This window comes from Hyaena hyaena, unplaced genomic scaffold (assembly GCF_003009895.1).
Source record: "Hyaena hyaena isolate Hyena2069 unplaced genomic scaffold, ASM300989v1 scaffold_150, whole genome shotgun sequence".
NCBI classification, from domain to species: Eukaryota; Metazoa; Chordata; class Mammalia; order Carnivora; family Hyaenidae; genus Hyaena; species Hyaena hyaena.
This window is the reverse complement of record NW_024080782.1, coordinates 2,126,372-2,144,929: the sequence shown is the minus strand read 5'-3', so window position 1 is coordinate 2,144,929 and position 18,558 is coordinate 2,126,372. Positions and strand designations below refer to the sequence as shown.

Genomic DNA, 18,558 nt, shown 5'->3' with positions numbered 1-18,558 from the left:
AGGGAAACAGGAAAGGAGGGAGCCAGGTGTACGGCACACGTGCTTCCGTCTGCCTGTGGAAGGAGGCAGCTGTCACACTTCTGCATGTCACATTCACCCAGAGTCAGATGCAGATGCCTAAGGTCCCACCCCCTGCTTGGGTTTGAAGTCCAGGGTGTGGCCCAGGACTCTGCATTTTAATGGGTCCCAGGTGACTCTGACAGAGTTCACAGCGCACACACACCCCAAAAGCCCTGAAAGGCCTGCAGAACAATGGTCTATGGGCCCCCATGCTGGATGTGACCCCGGACCAGGAGAGCCTGAACAGTTAGGACTGAAGTAGTGCCCAGCAATGTGTTAGAGATGATTAGAACTTCCATTTCTAAAATGGTTAAAATGTCCAGTTGGGGGCCTTTGTGGAAAAGAGGTGGACCTGCCCCAAGCTTTCATTGTATAATAGAAGGTGGAAGTGAAACAGGAAGGGTCCTTGGCTCACTTACTCCTTATTTCCACCAAAAGGGAAACTGGGGGTTTTCCGAGGCTGATGCTGGCAGCAGGTGCCGGAGGGAGAGTGGGAGCCCAAGAAGCAGCCTCCGGTCTCAGAGAACTTCAGTTTCAGCAGTGGGTCTCAGGCCTGAGGACCCTCAGCCCCAGAGGCTCAGATGTTCAGTGCTCTTGGGCTTAGGAAAGGTTCCCACCTGTCCTGGCCCTCCTTTAGGCCCCCTCCGTGGGAGAGGAGAGCCACACAGCCGCCCTCCTGCCCGTCACTGGGAAGGTGCTGGATGACGCAGGGGCTGTTGTACCCGGAAGAAAGGAAGCCAGGTTTTGGGCAGGCTCCACCTGCCCGGCAGGCTGTTCTCCCAGCTTTGTTTTGCTTTTCTGTAAGCCAGGGGAGGCGTGCGGGAGGGGCATTCCCTCAGGAAGAAAAGACACCTGGCCTCCTAATCCCCCAAAGCAGAGGCAGCTCACGCCCAGAAGCCCCAGGGTGTAACTCCACTGTCATCCCTAGAGACACAGGACTGTGCTTGGAGGGGCCCAGGAGTGCTTCCACTTTTCATAGGAAGGGGAAGCAAACCCTGCTGCTCCAGAACAGGCTTCGGTCAGAGGGGCAGCAGCCGGTACTGGGGCCCCACTTGCAGGAGGTGTCAGTGTTCACACCCCACACTCCAGAAATGGGGCCCAGGCTGGTGCTTTCACCAGCTAAGGCGACAATAATAAAATGCCACAGACTGGGCGGCCTAAGTAACAGACATGGATCTCAGCTCTGGAGGCTGGGAAGAGGCTGGCCCAGTGCACCAGGGCGATTACTCAGCTCTGTCTTCTCCAGTCCCAATTCTGGACCTCTTCCATGCATTCCAATCAAAAAGAAAGACTAATCTGCTCTCAAGTGGGAGTCACCAGGAATAACCCAGCTTTGTTGTCAGGATTCACTATAGAGTCTTTAGATGTGTTATAAGAGAGTTGACAACGTTGAAGCAAAATTCAGGGATGTACATGGGTTAAGTTAAGAGCCCAATTTGATATTTTCTTGTCAAACAACTTGACTTGAGGCAATAACTAAAGTATAATTTAATTCAAGAGGAAACGTCCCACTTGGAGGGAAAACAGAAAAAGGAAAAAAAAACACCTTAAATTAAAGCCAAACATTCTTTCCAAGGCACAGCACTGACATTTCCAGATTGACAAGCAGAATGAGTTTGTTTCCACGAAACAAAATCATGAGTCCAGAGTTTGCCTTTGGAACAGCTTTCCACCTCGTCTCCTCAAGGCTTTGTCAAGGCTCAAGGAACGATGCTCGTGGCCTTCCGCAGGGCCAGGTAGCCAGTGACGACATCAGACGGCAGCCTCCGGATGTAGGAAAACTCTTCAATAGTGCTGAAGCGCAGCTTGCTCTGGGGGTCAGTATAGTTGGCCTGGGTGGGAAAGGGGGAAAGGCAGAAAATTGTTAGTGCTGAAATTTTAAGTTCAAGTTTAAAGTTTTTTCAATTTAAAGTGAAGTATCTTCATTTTGCCTTCCTCTGTCACCATGAACACTAAACTGCTTACTTTGGCAAAGACTGGTTAATCTTCCCAGACTTGAGAAATATTTCAGGGTATGGACGGAGGGAAGAGGAGGGACCACGTCAGACACTAGGACTCTTCTGGTTGGTGCCACAAGGGTAGAAGCAACAGGTCCAAAGCGGAATTCATGATGATCATCGCTCCCTGGTCTCTGCCTTCAAACCCCTACTGCTTTGGGGCAACTGGGTGGGTCAGTCGGTTAAGTGTCTGACTCTTGATTTGGGCTCATGTCATGATCTCATGGTTTGTGAGATTGAGTCCTGCATCGGGCTCTGTGCTGACAGCGTGGACCCTGCTTAGGATTCTCTCTCCCTCCCTCTCACTCTCTCCTCTCTCACGCCAGCTTCAAACAGATGTTCTGGCTCCATCTCCCAAGGCAGGGAACAGATGCTTGCCGTGTACACTCGCCCCTCCCTGTTACACCCTGCCTGCCCCAAGTGCACCCTGCTCCTGCTCCTCCACACCCTCCCGCAGCTCCCTGAGCTCTAGCGCTGTGCTGGAAGGCCACCCACACCCACTCTCCGGCTGGAAGGGGCCACCGCCCTACAACTGCAACCAGGGCCATCTTCACATCTTGCGCTTCTGATCATGTCGTTCCTCAGCGTGAAACCTCAGTAGCTCCTCTCTGTCCTCAGCATGGCTCCTCAGACCCCACAAGCCCTCCTGGGCCCTACTCCTTCCCAAGCCTCTTCCTCAGCCACACATCCGCACTCTGGTTCCAACTGCTCTGGCTCTCAGGCCCTCCCTGCATTCATGCTCCATTCAGCCTGTCCTGAGGAGAGGCCCCCACCCAGGCCACTCTACTCCCTAATCACCTGCTCATCGTTCAGGACTCGGCCCCCAGTCATCTCATCAGGGAAGTCTTATCTGCTCCCCCACTCTCCCCACATCTGTCTCTTGCTCTCATGCTTTTTATGTGCATAACTCCTTGACTAAGGTCTACACAGAGAGGCCATGAGGCAGGAACCCTGTCCTTTATCACCGCATCTCTGCTAGTGCAACACAGAGTGCACAGTGGGCCTTCAGGTGGTGTTTGCACAACGAGTGATGACTGAATGAATGAACGAACAAATGAATGATCAGGATGATCACAGAAAACAGAACTCACTTCCCAATGACATATCAAAATTCTCTTTTAGTGTGTTTCCCCCACGTGCAAAGTGGAGAAAATAAGTTCGCTTGCTGTATTACCTCAAGTCACGTGGCTTCTGATTTTGAAATAGAAAACATGAGGGTGACTCATTTGGAACTCCTTGAAAAATTATAAAAGATGCCATTAAAGTCTAGACAGGTAACATCCAGTTACTCACGTGTGGACCGTCTGCTCAGTGCTGATCAGCTCTGTGCGCCACCCCCCGCCCCGCCCAGACGGGCAGTAGTGCTGTCATTTAAGGGAGAAGGGGAGGCTGAAGCAGCAGATAGCTGAAAGGAAGTCAGTCACACACTACAAAGTCCTCAATTCTGCCACAGGGATCTCCCCAAGTATTTACATCCGTGTGTCAGGAAAATGAGATTATTCCTAAAGATTCATTAAAGCTCTCCATAAAATAAAACTTGGATCCTTTGGCTTAATCTAGATCTTGCATTTCTGTACCATATTTCCTTTAAAGACAGTAATACCAAGGAAGGCTTAATAATGAAGAAGCAACAAGTCCCCTTTTGAGGGCTCCTGGCCATGCAGCGGTCGGACGAGCTGACTGGCAGGGGAGACTCTGCCGCAGTTCCAAGCAGGGGTGCAGGCCTGCGCATCTGGCTTTGAGCATTTGGCCTCCATATATGAACCAGCTCCGGCGTGGCTCCACTTCTGTGGCTGCCTCCCTCCTACCACCACACTGTGCTGAGCCGGCCCGCCCAGGTTCAGACCTTGGTGCCAAGAAGGCTGCTGAATAAGTAATGCAGAATACAGATACTCTGGCACTGACAGCAAGGTTACCAATGAAAGCTTGCACAAACCGGACCGGACCCAGTATTCTGAGCAGAAGGGAGGAGGCCAAGTGACACCCCAGAGCTGAACAAGTGAAACACTGCCCTCCTCCAGTCTGCCCTCCTCTGATTCCATGCCTGGAGCCTGAATAAAACAAAGGCTGCCCCCGCCCTGCCCCCCCCCCCCCGGGCTGCAAGGTGACAGGCAGTGTTCACTGCTCCCCTGTCTCATCCAGAACCACTGTACTTCCCATGGCTTTGTTAGAAGTGCGAAACACAGGTGTGACCCTGCACGCCTCCCTTCCTGCCCATGCCCAGCGGACTGTCATCTGGCTGGCCAGGAACAGGTGCGGCAGTGTAAACAGGAGCTGGGCTTCATTCTTAATTGTGTAACTTTAATTTATGCAGGCAACAAATGGACATATTCAGAGGGAAGGGAAGGGAAAAGGAAAGGAAAGTGAAGGAAGAGAACATTATCAGTAAGACTAAAGTCTCCTTTTCCAACCACCTACCATCCAAAAACCCTTGCCTTTCCCCAAGAAAACCGCTGTAAATGGGCACCCTTCCAGACCTTGTTTGTATACACCCTTACACACATATACAAACACACCAGAGAAATTACTCAGTATTTTTTTTTATAAATGTGTATTGGATTTTGTATAAGTGGTACCATGCTGATTATACCATTTTGTACCCTCAGTAAATGATACAGCTTGGAAGTTTATCCATGTTATTACATATACGTCAGCCTCACAGGACAGTATGAAAACATCCCCAATCCCAAACCCAGGTTGACTGACCTTGATTTTGTTTCCAGAGTTTTTCTCACAATCACATTTTCTCATAAACACGTCTGTACGAAGCTCCTTGTACACACTGCTACTCTAGGAGCTGCCTGGAAGGCAGACTGCTAGGTCACAGGCTATTGCTTTTCTGCCTCCATAGGTACTGACTGCCAAATGGCTTCCAAAGAACCCAGACCAAGGGTGCCTGGGTGGCTCAGTCGGTTAAGTGTCCGACTACAGCTCGCGTCATGATCCCACGGTTCATGGGTTCAAGCCCCGTGTTGGTCTCTGTGCTAACAGCTCAGAGCCTGGAGCCTGCTTCGGATTCTGTGTCTCACCCTCTCTCTGAACCTCCCCTGCTCATGCTATCTCTATCTCTCTCTCAAAAATAAATAAAACATTAAAAAATTTTTAAAAAACACAAAGAACCCAGGGCAACGTACTCCCCTCTCAAAAGGGCCATGTGGGAGGATATCCATTTCTCTATGTTGATGACATTTATAACCCAGTGTCTTCATTTCTTCCTTACTAATGGGTCTTTTTTTTTTTTTTTAAAGCTTATTTATTTATTTTGAGAGAGACAGAGACAGCGTGAGAGAGAGAGGGAGAGACAGAATCCCAAGCAGGCCCCTTACTGTCAGCACAGAGCCCAACGCAGGGCTTAAACGCACAAAACCATGAGATCATGACCTCAGCTGAAACTAAGAGTTGGACACTTACCTGACTGAGCCACCCAGGTGCCGCTCTTTCCTACTGAGGACTGTTTTTCCTTATTATCAGTGAGACTGAATATCTACTTACTGGTCATCTGCATTTCTGCTTTGTAATTGTATTCATATCCTTTTAGCTAGCCCTTCTATGGGATTGTCTTTAAATGATTTGGTAGAGTTTTTTGTATATTCAAAATTTTCTTAACTCTTACCTACGATGGGGCAAGAAGTCTTAGGTTAGGTATGACATGACAAGTCCTTGCCTATGGCACAAAGGGACCTGAAACAATGCTTCTCAAAATGATTCTCATGCCTCCTCATGTGTGTAAACCAGTGCACTAGACCATGAGCTGCCTAGTGGTAAGGAAAAGCTACCTGCCCATAAACGCTGGCTTCTCCAAAGAGAAATGTCCATTTGGGACATAACTGAGTAATTGCTGCCAGACTAGTTCTCCTGCTATGAACAACTATTAAAAAAAGGGTCAAATATATGAGGCAACTATTTTCAGTGAGGAGACAAATCAGCGTAGGACTACAACATTGCTCAAAAGTTGAACTCCCCTCCAAGATTAGAAGGGCATATGTAGGGGCACCTGAGGGGCTCAGTCGGTTTAGCATCTGACTTCGCATCAGGTCATGATCTCACAGTTTGTGGATTCGAGCCCCACGTCAGGCTCTGTGCTGACAGCTCAGAGCCGGGAGCCTGCTTCAGATTCTGTGTCTCCCTCTCTCTCTGACCCTCCCCGGCTCGTGCTCTGTCTGTCTCTCTCAAAAATAACCATTTTTTAAAAAGGGGCGGAAATATGAACCCTGAATGGATGGCAAAAGAATCCAGCACACAGATGCATGCACACACAAACACGCGTGCACACATGCGCACGCGCACACACACACACAGTGTTCTGACACTTCTACTCTCCCTATTATTTTTTGAGATCACTGTTAAAGGGTCTATGGTAGAAAGTTGTAGTGCACTAAGGAGTGTGTGCTTTCTGGAGGAAAAGCTACAATACACAACTGACTCAGAGAGTATAATTAACATTATTTTCAAAAATATAAGAAAATCTCAAATCTATAAACTATTTGTAATCAATAAACTATTTGTAAAAAAAATTAAAAAAAAAAGAAACAGAAAAAGAAAAAAAAAATCTCAAATCTTCCCCACTGTAAAATGTAGATTAGTTCAGTCAGTTTGTTATAGATGTTTGGAGTCCTACATTTTTATAAAAATGTAAAACATTTGAATGATGTGTATGAGTTATAAAAAGTCAAGTGCCTCACTGTTTCTACAGTTATGAGAAAAGGCCCATCTTCCAAACGTTAATAGCAGTGAAAAGGACGAGGAAGCAGGGCTGAAAGCTGCACATGGCATTTACACTCAGAAAGGAAGGAGATGAAGTTCTGTGAGGTTCCTCAGTTCAGCAAGTTGCCTGAGTCTTGCTTGTCCAACAATGTTGCAGGTGTTGGAACTGTGTTTCCCAGAAGCACTTTAGGGGTCACACACAGAGTGGGGAGGACAGAGGACCAGATGCACAGGGTGCCATGCTGGGTCGGTGGGCTCCCGGGGATTCTGTCAAAGATTTCACTTGAAAAAGCGATGCATAAAATCATGCTTCCAATGCTTACAAATAAGCTTGAAAATCACTGTCTTTACCATAATGCATCTTTAGTCTTTGGAGAAGTTTAAATACGTTTTTTAAAGTACAATCATTTCTAAGATGTAAGAAATTTTTTTTTAATTTTTTTTTTTTTTTAATTTTATTTCTGAAAGAGAGACAGCGTGAGCAGGGTAGGGTCAGAGAGAGAGGGAGACACAGAATCCAAAACAGACTCCAGACTCTGAGCTGGCCGTCAGCACAGAGCCCAACGCGGGGCTCGAACCCACAAACAGCGAGATCCTGACCTGAGCCGAAGCCGGACGCCCAACCGACAGCTACCCAGGTGCCCCAAATGTGAGAAATTTTTTAAATCTCAGCAGTAAAAAAAAAAAATGGAAGGGGAAGTGGAACTCGTGTCTCCCTCCTTCTGGAGCCATTTTCCCTCCAGCCTGCCACACGGATGGCCCAGGCTGCAGCCACTGTGAGACAGGCCTGTGAGTGCTTCAGCACAAAGCCATTACCTATTCAAAGAATGCAGGCTCTAGGCAGGGTCAGGGGCGGTCCATATCAACACTGTCTAAATAGTACTGTGAAGTCTCCTCTTCAACTCAGTGCTAGGAGACAGAGACGTAATCATACTCACAAGAAGACCTGAAACATCAGAATACTTCTTAGCTGGTTTGAAGGATGGAGGAGCGTCAATACTGAAGTCTAGGGGGAAAAAAAGAAGGTAACTAAGCTGGCTTTAAAATATTCAGATCCCTTTCCTTTTCCCTCCTAAAATGCTGTTGGATATTTCTGAAATGAATATTCTGTGATCAAGTGCTCCCAGAACTCTCCGGGGGGATAATGCATTACGTACATCACAGACCAAGTGCAGGCTCTGGATATAGCCCTGCCCTGTCCCCGGGGAGCCACCGGAAAGCTCATCTGCCCACAAGCCACTCTCACTGTTACTGGCTCCATGGGCTGAGGGCGATGCTGAACAACCCCTAATTGGGTCTGCGCACCCAGACACCAGAATGTCCACACCCAGACTGCTGACTAGTTTACTTGTCACCCATCTGAGTCACCCCTGTGAAAGATGTGCCATGGGACAGGACATGGATGGAGCTTTGACCTCTACTTTCCAATGAAGTTGAACAGAACTTATAACAGTGCTGTACACAGACTGAAAAATACTGCAGCATAAAGCATTTACTCTGAAAAACAACGGCCTGGAATGCAAAACAGTTAGCCTCTCAGCTGGTTGTTAGAAACTCTCCTAAATCTTTTGCAACCTTGGAAAACAGATTTGAAGGAGAGACTCTTGAGTAAGAAGTATGCCTAACAGAAACACTAGTATGACCATATCAGGACCTATTCCTCCAGACGGAAATGTTAATGGTGACGCCCAAAACCACACATCCATGATGATACAAACAGGTTCAACACAGATACAATTATGAGGAAACAGGTACGTTATCTCCCTGTACTGAGGCAAGTACAGAATTCCTAGGCTAAAAGTAGTTTCCTATGTTAATGCAGACACAGGCAAATCCTGTACGTTTGTTAGAAGTTCCTAGTCTGAACATTATAAACACATGAAAGGCTCCAGACAGCTCACAGTTAGGATCGTTCAGTTGCCATGGCAATGCCCTTTCCGAAGCGAGGATTTGTTTCAGGTTCTTCCAGGTTCTGTTCTTCTTGCCAGCTACGGCGCCACCATGGCCAGAGTGCTTGAATTAAAGACATGGACCAGAAGAGACAAAATTCAGCGGAGGTGCCATTTCAGCATCTGAATCATGCTCATTCATAACTGTAACATAGCCCTCATTCTCTCTGCCCGCTTGTACCCCTAAGGGCTGTTTTTTTAAGTATGACACTGTACACTTTAATCTTACTTACAAAAACACAACTTGTGGATTATCAAAACTCGTGAGATAGTTGGTGATAGAACAGAAATAAAGGTATTTTTTGTTTTTTTTTTAAACATACTCATAGAAACTCACATCCTTTGTTGGGACTTACTTTACAGAATTCACTCATGAATTTCCCATTACTTTAAAATAAATGTATTACAAAATTAGATTTAAACTCATGACTACATCTCTAAACTCCCTTCTGAGGGCAGGTCACTGCCTCACAAATTACTGGAAATCCTGGAAAACCCAAGTAAGCCTCAATCATGACACGGCAAGCCTTCTGGAAATTTCTTTTTTCTTCTATAAAAATGACAAAGTAAAATGGAAAAAAATACCAAAATTGGTTGCAGGTACTGATAATACTGCAGTCAAAACTAATTAATGAAAAACTTCTAATGACATAGTATGAGTCTCTGTAATTATTAATCCTGCAGGAATGAAAGGAAGAGTAGCCTATCTCTACTTTAGAGCAACATAAGGTTAGATTTACTTAAACTAATGAGGAACACTTTTCTTTCAGTTAATTATTTTAAGCCTCATCTAAAACTTACATAAAACCAATGAAAAGGGATGGTGAAGAATCATGGACATGATCCATCCTCTTTAACCAGTTCCACAAAAGACACCAAAATCCCTGGGAACTGGCATACTGGAAGATCAATGGAAGAGGAAGGGCCCTCCTCCTGCCCCCGCCCATCTCCTAACAGCCCATGGCTGAGAAAGTGGCAACTTAGACTGATGGAAGGGGACGCCAGTGTCACCCAGGCCACAGGCCCCTCAGGAATAGAGGCTGAGGTATGGCTGTTTGGGTTTTGTGTGTATAAAATACTTTAGATGCTTACCACAAAGTTTGGATCCTTAAATGGCAATGGCTTGGCAGCTTTGTCCATAGGTCCTGTGCTATAATCAGAGGGCACCATTTTATTCTCACCCATGGCTTCCATGCTGATACCCTTAAAACACAATAAGGATAGTTTGAGGTCAGCTTCTTTGAGGTGAGTTCCCTAACTCGGCTCCCAACAATACACGAGATGATACGGTTATGCCCGAATCGCAAGTCCCCAGAGACCTCCAACGAGCCGGCACCGATGCAAGTACAGAAGGGTCTTTATTACAAGCTTGAGCAGGGGGCTCACCTGTCTACCGGCACAGCGGCAGCAAAGTGAAGCCCCGAACAGTGGCAAGCAGGGTTTTTATGGGGGAAGGGCAGGGGTGTTACCATGCACATGTTGTATGTTTTGCATCGTTACATAAGCACCAATCATAATTGTACAATACCCATAGTAACAGCATAGTAACAGTTTTGACCATTCAGTATCTGTGAGGCGTTCGTTACTTTTGGCGGGACCCAATCATGACCTTTGAGAGTCTTTTAAAATGACCAATTATGAGGTGGGCTCAGAGAGCATCTATGTGGGGCTCCTGCAAGCAGTGATTGATTGGCAAGTTTGTACAAAGTAACTACCTGCAGTTCCCAGCCCTGACTCGTCTCCAAGACTACAGGAATGTTACACATTTCTTTTGATTGGCAGATCCAAGGGCGCTTTGAGGGTGGCTTCAGCTGAGGCTTTTCCTGGAATTGGGACTATGTGCAGCCTGAGGTTGTTTCTAATGGAGGACTTAATTTCAGGCTCCTCAATACCATTGGACATGTGAAGGAAGACGTGCCCCAGAGCCCTTGCAGGTAGCCAGTAGCAGAGAAGGGCCTGCCACACTGGGAGTGACCCCTGTTGTGCAGAGAGACAGCCCACAGGAGACAGCCAGGACCTCAGCTGCCACACTTCCCGGTTCCCCCATGTGGCAAGCATTAGAGATGGATGTACTACCTGAGCTGGCTCACTTAACTCTGACAACTCTTATCCCCAGTTTCCAGAAGGGAAAATAGAGGCTCAGGGATATGGCTTCAAGTCCACACAGTGATTGGCTCTGGATGCAAACCTGCTGATCTTGTCAAACTGTGTCTCAAAACATTGAGACAAAACTGCGCCAGCCCTTGTAGGGGTGTCGTCAGCTAGAGAACCTATGCTACCGCCCTTAATGCTTAAGGGGAGCAGCAGGATATAGGCATCCTGAGGAAGGAAAACAGAGGGAGAGGAGGCTGGACATCCGCAGCTCAGCTGGCTGCAGCCAGAGCATCCTGACAAGCAGGCTAAATGCTTTAAAACAAAAAACATGTCATCTAATTTTATTTTTTAATGCTTACTTATTTGTGTGAGAGAGAAAGAGAGCTATCAGCTCTGTGCTGACAGCGGACAGTGATGCAGGGCTCGAACTCCTGAACCATGAGTTCATGACCTGAACTGAAACCAAGAGTCCGACACTTAACCAACTGAGTCACCCAGGCGCCCCCACCAAGACACCTTTTAAGTTAACCATCACCTAGAAAAAAAACAAGCCAAACTAAGAAATCATTTCTGATTTTTAATGTGATTTCCAAACCACAATAACTTTTTTAAATTGAAATATAATTTACATACAATGAAATTCACAGATTTGAAGTGTAGGTTTCAAGAGTTTTGCAAATATTTACACTTGTTTAATCCATGCCCCTGTTGAGATACAGAACATTTCCATCACCCAGAAAGTTCCCTCAGACCCCTTCCTAGTCAATACCTTCCACCCTCAGGTGGAATCTGCCATGAATGGAATCTGACAGCAGGCAATCTTGTGTTGGCTCTTTTAGTTGGCAACTGTGGTATTGTTGCCAAGGTCAGTCGTCTGTTTCCCTGTATTTGCGTGCACTCGGCAGAGGAGCACCACCACGATTTGTTTATCCACTCTCTGCTGATGAACATTTGGGGCAGCTGGAGTCTTTGGCTATTATAAATAATGCTGCTGTGAACATTCTGTATGAACCTTTGTGTGGACCTGTGTTTTCACTTCTCTTGGGTAAATATCTAGCAGCAGAATGGTTGGGTAATAGGGTAAGTGGGTGTTTAACATTAGGAAGAAACTGCCAACTCATTTTCCTAAATGGCTGCCCTCTTTTACACTCCTGGCAGCAGTGTAGGAGAGTGCTGGTTGTGTGTGTGTAAATTACATCACCACTGCCCCCAGCCCCGCAGGGACATCCACATGGGGGCCTCGGGGCCACTTGCTCTTTCTCCTCTGAAACCATCCTACACTCTCTGCCAGGGTCTCTGCACATGAGCCTGTGCTCCTCCTCTGTCCACATCACCTCTTTTGTCGGGCATGCCCCTCTACTCACTCCCCCTTCACGATATTTCCTAACTGTTCTCTATTCCAAAACCCAGCCCAGTGTCAACTCTGTAGGAGCTAAGAGGCCTCCAACTTCTCAACCTTTTCCCACCATCTTTAGCCATGAATGTGCTTTCTCTTCTCTCTCTCTCTCTCTCTCTCTCTCTCCCTCTTCTCAAGTCCTTCCCTCCTCTCAGCCCTCACCTGCACCATCCTCACCTCTCGGCCTCAGAGGATGGGCTCTGTGGTGCACACCTTGCCCGCTCCCTTCTCTCCAGCACAGTGACACATTCTTAAATGCAAGGCCAATGTGACTCCTCTATTTACAGCAGGCCAGTGGGCACCACTGACCTTGAGATTAGAAACACATCCTGGCCTTCTTTCCAGCCTCAGCTTTCACTCCCCCTCCTTCCTGTATTTTGTATTTTCTGGTACAAAATCATTGAGTCATTTTCTATATGGCACAAACAGTTTCCAATTTTCCCGTGCTTATTTATGCTTTACTAAGATTATTTTCATCAGGATTACTTCATGTCAGTTTTAATTTTGTAACAAGATTAGATTTAGCATTTTTTACATAACTTTTATTGCCCTTCTACTTTTTCCTTCATGGTCACGCCATTTCTGCCAGGTACATGTAACCTGGGAGACCCAATTTGATGAGGGAAATTTTATTTTCTCATCACATTTAATCATAATCAGTGTTACTTTGAATAGACCATTACAAAGTGTTGTGTTGACGATTTGTAAGACTAATAATATCTATTATAAATTAGATAAATGATGGATAGTTTGTGTATGTCTAAGTCAATGAAAAAAACAGCAGCTTTATGAGCAGGGAACAACAGACCAGAAGAAGAAGAGACCGAGAGAGGAGGGCAGATGGGAGAAGAGACTCCGAGAGTGAGAGGGCACAGAGCAGGGACACACCTGCTTCACTGTATGTCAGTGTTCCGTCCCCTGCATCTAACCTGGTGCCTGGCACAGAGTAGGTTCCAAATAACCACTGACTGGTTACCTGGCTGACTAGAGTTAAGGAACACCAGAGCACAGGCTCCGCATCTTAAGATGGACGTGCTCAGGAGTTTGTTGCAAGGAATCCTCTCTGGGGCGTGCAGTGGCCAAACAAAGAAACACAGGAAGGATGACTCAGAAACGACAGGGCTGGCTTACCTATGGGGCATGGAACCGGGTGGAAAGGACAGGGGAGGGAAGCTTTGTGTAGAGTTTTGACCTTCTGAACCATGCTAAAATTTCAGAGGAGGGGGAGGGGGAGGGGGAGGAGGGAGAGGAGGAGGTTTGCTAGGGCTGCCATAACAAAATGCCACAGACTGGGTGGGTTAAACAACAGAAATTTATTTCCTCACAGTTCTGGAAACAAGTCCAGGGCAAGATGCCTGCAGGGTTCTCCTGAGGCTGTGCTCCTTGGCTTGTAGATGGCTATCTTCTTGCTGTGTCCTCACATGGCCTTTCCTGGTACATTCCCCTCCTTGGTGTCTCCTTACATAAGGATAGTGGTCATATGGGATTAGGGCTCCCATAGGTGTCTTGCATAAGGACAATGGTCATATGGGATTAGGGCTACACCTTTATGACTTCATGTAACCTTAGTTACCTCCGTGATATCTCTATCTCCAAGTACAGTTATATTCTAAGTGTGCTGGGTGTTAGGACTCCCTATAAATCTTGAAGGGAGGGGCACCTGAGTGGCTCAGTCAAGCATCTGACTTGATTTCAGGTAAGGTCATGATCTCACAGTTGTGAGATCAATCCCCACATTGGGCTCTGCACTGACAGTACAGAGCCTACCTGAGATTCTCCTCCTCTCTCTATCCCTCCCCCACTTGTGCTGTCTTTGTCTGTCTCAAAAGAAAAAATCTTAAAGAGACACAATTCAGTCCATAACAGCACTCAAAAATGATGGGGGTATATTAAAGGACAAAGAAGCCAATTTGAATAGGTTCCCACTAGCTAAGGACACTTTGAGCAACAAAATAAAGAACACTGATCCAGAATATATAAAGAATTGTTATCACTCAACAACAAAAAGACAACTGCAGTTTTAAATGGGCCAAGGATTTCAATTAACATTTCTTTGAAGACCTACAAATGGACAGCATAAAAACTGCTCACCATCATTAGTGATTAGGGAAATGTAAATCAAAACCACAATGGGATACCACTTTACACCCATATGGCAACATATGGGATGGCCACAATCAAGACACATAATAACGTGTTGGTGGATGTGGAGACAGTGTAATCCTCATACACTGCTTGTGAGAATGTAAAAGGGTATGGCCACTTTGAAAAATGGTTTGGTATTTCCTCAAAATATTGAACAGAATTATCCTGTGACCCAGGAATTCAACCACTACGTGTATACGCAAGAGAAATTAAAAAAAAATAAGTGCGCAAAAACATGTGTATGTTCACATGTGAAGCATTTTTCACAATAGCCAAGAAGTGCAAACAACCTACATGTCCATCAACAGAGTGTTATTCAGCCACAGAACGGAATGAAGTACTGATATATCCTACACCACGGATAAGCCTTGAAAATATTTTGGTAACTGAAAGAAGCACACACAGATATTGTTAGACTGTAAGCATATTGTTGGATTCCATTTACGTGAGGTGACTACAGGAGTCAAAGATCAGAGGTGGTCGGTGGCTGAGAGAAAACGGGAATGGGGAGAGACTGCTAAGAGGTACAGGGTTTCTTTTCGGGGTCATGAAAATATTCTAAAATTAGACAGTGGCAATGGTAGCACAGCTCAGTGACTATCCTATAAACCACTGACGAGTACACTTTAAGAGGGTGAGTTTTATGGTATGTGGATTCTAACTCAATAAAGCAGTTGACAAATAAACAAGTTTATGGATGAATGAATAAAGCTAGTCTTGAAGTATTTCCCCACAGGATACCTTAACACAGAGACCTGGCAGACACCATCTTACTACGTGCTCCAAGCTAACACTGTAACAGAACATGTGGCCATCATGTGCCAGGATGTGATGCACTGCGAAGGGGACCACATCACTCCTGCCAAAAATGTATTAGCCGTATCTAATCATGAGGAAATATCAGACAAGCCCAAACTGAGGAACATTCTATAAAATAAGTGACCAGTACAGTTCAAAAGTGTCAGGTCGTCAAAGATAAGACTGAAGACCTACTCTACATAAAAGGAAGCTAAAAACCTATGACAACTAAACACAGTGTGCGATCCTAGACTTGACCCTGGACCAGATCAAAGACAAGCATATGGTCTATGTATTCGGTGTCAGTGTTGCTTCAGTGTGAATGCCCTAAATCTGACGGCTATACTGTTGTTATGCTGGAGAATGCCTTTGGTTTTAGGACATCCACACTGAAATGTTTAGAGCCATAAAAAGAAAAAAAAAAGAAAAGAAAAGAAAAAAAATGCAGGGGCACCAGGGTGGCTCAGTCGGTTAAGTGTCCGACTCTTGATTTCAGCTTAGGTCAGGATCTCACAGTTCGTGAGTTCAAACTCTGCACTGGACTCTGCACTGACAGCTCAGAGACTGCTTGGAATTCTCTCTCTCCCTCTTCCTCTGCCCTCCCCCCTCTTGCACTTGCTCGAGTTCTCTCTCTCTCCTCTCAAAATAAATGAATAAACAATAATAATAAATAAATAAAATTTTAAAAAATACAGTGGCTAAGACAGACCTCTCCCCTGGGGTACAGCCAGCTGCTAACATGACAGCAAATGAGCCGGGGACTCCACGGACCTTGAGAGGAAGCTATAGCTGGCACACAGGTCAGGAAGAGTGACAGTCACCTGCTCTTTCAAGAGGCTGTGGTTCAGGGGCAAAGGAGGAAGCACAGCTCACTGGCTGGAAGGCACATGACATGAGCAGGTCTAAGAAAACCTGCTGCTGTCAGAAGAAGCAAAGGGATCCTTTTCCCAAGGAAGCCTGGAACCAGGGTGGCCACAGGACTCCTCCATGAGGAGCAGGCTGATGGTCACGGACTTTCAGGAGACTGGGCCTACACGATGGCCTAAAGTGCACGAGAGACAGGAAAACAGCCCCGAGAACCATGCAGGGAGCATCACAACAAAAAGCATACTGTCGGGGTTTTTCATAGAGAAAATGACTACTTACGTAATGTCTCCACCTGGGAGAGAATAAACAAACAGAGCTGCTAAAGCAGCCCAGAGAGATCCCAGAGGGACATGGGGAAGCAGGCCCCAAGGCCCCGGACAGTGATTACAGAACTGTCCACAGAACACGCCCAGCTGGCAGCCACGGGCCTCAAGCCAGAGCCTTAGGCTCTGCTCCCCTGCAGGCACTGCAGAAAGGCTGCATCTCTCCCTTTCCCTGCATGCCTCTTTCCTGATCCCCAGTGGAATCAGGTGCTGCATGCACAGTGAAACCCTGGCAAGGAATACGGAGCACTTTTTGATGTAGGCCATTCCCAGGCCCCAGGGAGAGGCGGGGAACGCTGGCGGGCAGAGAGGCCTCGCTGAGATCAGGGAGGCCACTGGAAAAGCAGGTACCTCAGCAAGCGTGTGCGGGTGGGAAGGTCTGGGGGCTCTGCCAGGGGACAGGTGCATCTGCTGAGAGGAGGGGGAAGGCTGGGTGAGACAGCCAGAAGGCTGCATCGCCCTTCCGGGCGGCACCACAGAGAAGAGGCAACAAGGGAACAGAGATGGTGTGCTTGGGCCCTGATTTTCAAAGCGGACCCCACCTGCTCATTTGGTCCCTCCATCCTCTGTCCTTCCTTTGTCAGCAGGGCCAGTGAGGAGCCAGACTGAGGAAGATGCAGAGAAAGGTCATCCCAATGAGACCGAAGCCACATCGTTCCAGAGCTGCCTCCTGCCTGGCAAACTGTCGGCTCTCCTCCCTCTCACACCAGCCTCCAAAAGAACTCCCCCACTCTGGGCCCACAACCGGGTGTTCTGCAGTTCTTTCCTCCCTCACCCCACCCCCAACAAGACTGCGCCCTCATTCTTCCCTCCCCAGGGCTTCAGCCATGCCCAGAGCCTGGTGCCTATTAGTGACGCGATCAGAGGGAGCGGCCAGCAGTGAAAGGGAGGATCAATTCTGTGAGTCTGGAATGCAGTCAAATAACATTTTAAATGATGTACAGTTTCCACATTACCAAAGCACATTAATGCCGAGAGACTTTACGAGATGAACCATCCCATCCCTGAGACATGAACAAGAGGAAAAAAGTAATGCGTAGCACTCAGGGCTGCCACTCTGTGCAGCTCAAGAAGAGCTGACCTAAGTCCAGGGAGGAGCCCCTGGCTGTATCAAGGCAGAACAGGCCTGCAGTCAGTAAGGCTTCCGCTCACCCAATAAACAGCTACATCTCTCCAGAGGGCAGCCTGCATAACTGACCCAGACTTAAGGATAACATGGTCACAAAGAAGGGAGACAAATGCCCTTTGTCTTATCACTGAAAACTCAAATCCTCAGTTGCATCCATCTAACAGTATTCCAGAATCAAACAGCTGAGTCTAATCTACAACTGTAGTGTTGTGGTAGGGTTACTGAAAATAGTACAAGGGTGAAAAGCAAGCTAACTATTCAATAAAGTCAATTAAATAAGAGCACCCAATCCCTTGAGAATCCTGTCAACACAGGAGAGACTCATGAAATAACGCTAAGTGAAAGCAGGGTCCATAATGTCATACATCAATGACAATGATGAAAAACTATCTCCACGTAGAAAACACAAATTGTGGGAGGAGGGGCAAGATGGCAGAGAAGTAGGGAGCTCCGTACCTGCACTGGCGCCCAGGCATCACACGGAAAAGATCTGAAGTCATAGGAAACTGTACCACACCCAAGAGATTGGGAGAGAAAGGACGCAGATTCCACTGAGAAAGCCTTCAAACGGCTACCTCAAGAAACAAGCCATAGTACACAAGGTGGAGAGTCCCAAATATCACTACGAATAGGAATATAAAATAACCAAGGTCCCAGCAAGGAAGACCAAGAGATACCATTCAAAAAAAACACTCTCTGAAAGGATAGGCCCTGGACAGTCAAAGAGTCTTCTTGGATGTAGCAGTGCTCATAGATACAGAGCACATAACAGGTCTTTAAAACCAACAAGAGCCGGAAAGCTAACTAAAATGACGAAATGAAAGAGCTCTCCTCCAAAGAAACTCCAAGAAGAAATGACAGCTAATGAACTGCTCAAAACAGATATCAGCAGCATCACTGAACAAGATTTTAGAATAATGTAAAATTAATAGCTGGGCTTGAAAAAAACATAGGGGACATCAAAGAAACTATGGCTACAGACAGAATGGAAAATAAAAATAGGCATGAAGAATTAAAAAATGCGATAAATGAGATACATAATAAATTAGAGGCCTCCAATGCACGGCTTGAAGAGGCAGAAAGGAGAATAAGTGAT

The 18,558-nt window shown here is 46.6% G+C and overlaps 1 protein-coding gene across 1 annotated transcript in view; it reads right to left on the bottom strand.

The window, feature by feature from the left end:
• Positions 1 to 1,524: 1,524 nt before the first annotated feature.
• INO80C (INO80 complex subunit C) overlaps positions 1,525 to 18,558 on the bottom strand; it is a 25,672-nt gene continuing 8,638 nt past the window's right edge. The window contains exons 2-5 of the mRNA XM_039238955.1: positions 9,803 to 9,913; positions 8,663 to 8,774; positions 7,700 to 7,767; positions 1,525 to 1,892 (exon numbers count right to left, since the gene is read on the bottom strand). Coding sequence (XP_039094886.1) covers positions 1,761 to 1,892; positions 7,700 to 7,767; positions 8,663 to 8,774; positions 9,803 to 9,913 — 423 coding nt within the window. The 3' untranslated portion in view covers positions 1,525 to 1,760. The remainder of the gene's footprint in view (positions 1,893 to 7,699; positions 7,768 to 8,662; positions 8,775 to 9,802; positions 9,914 to 18,558) is intronic.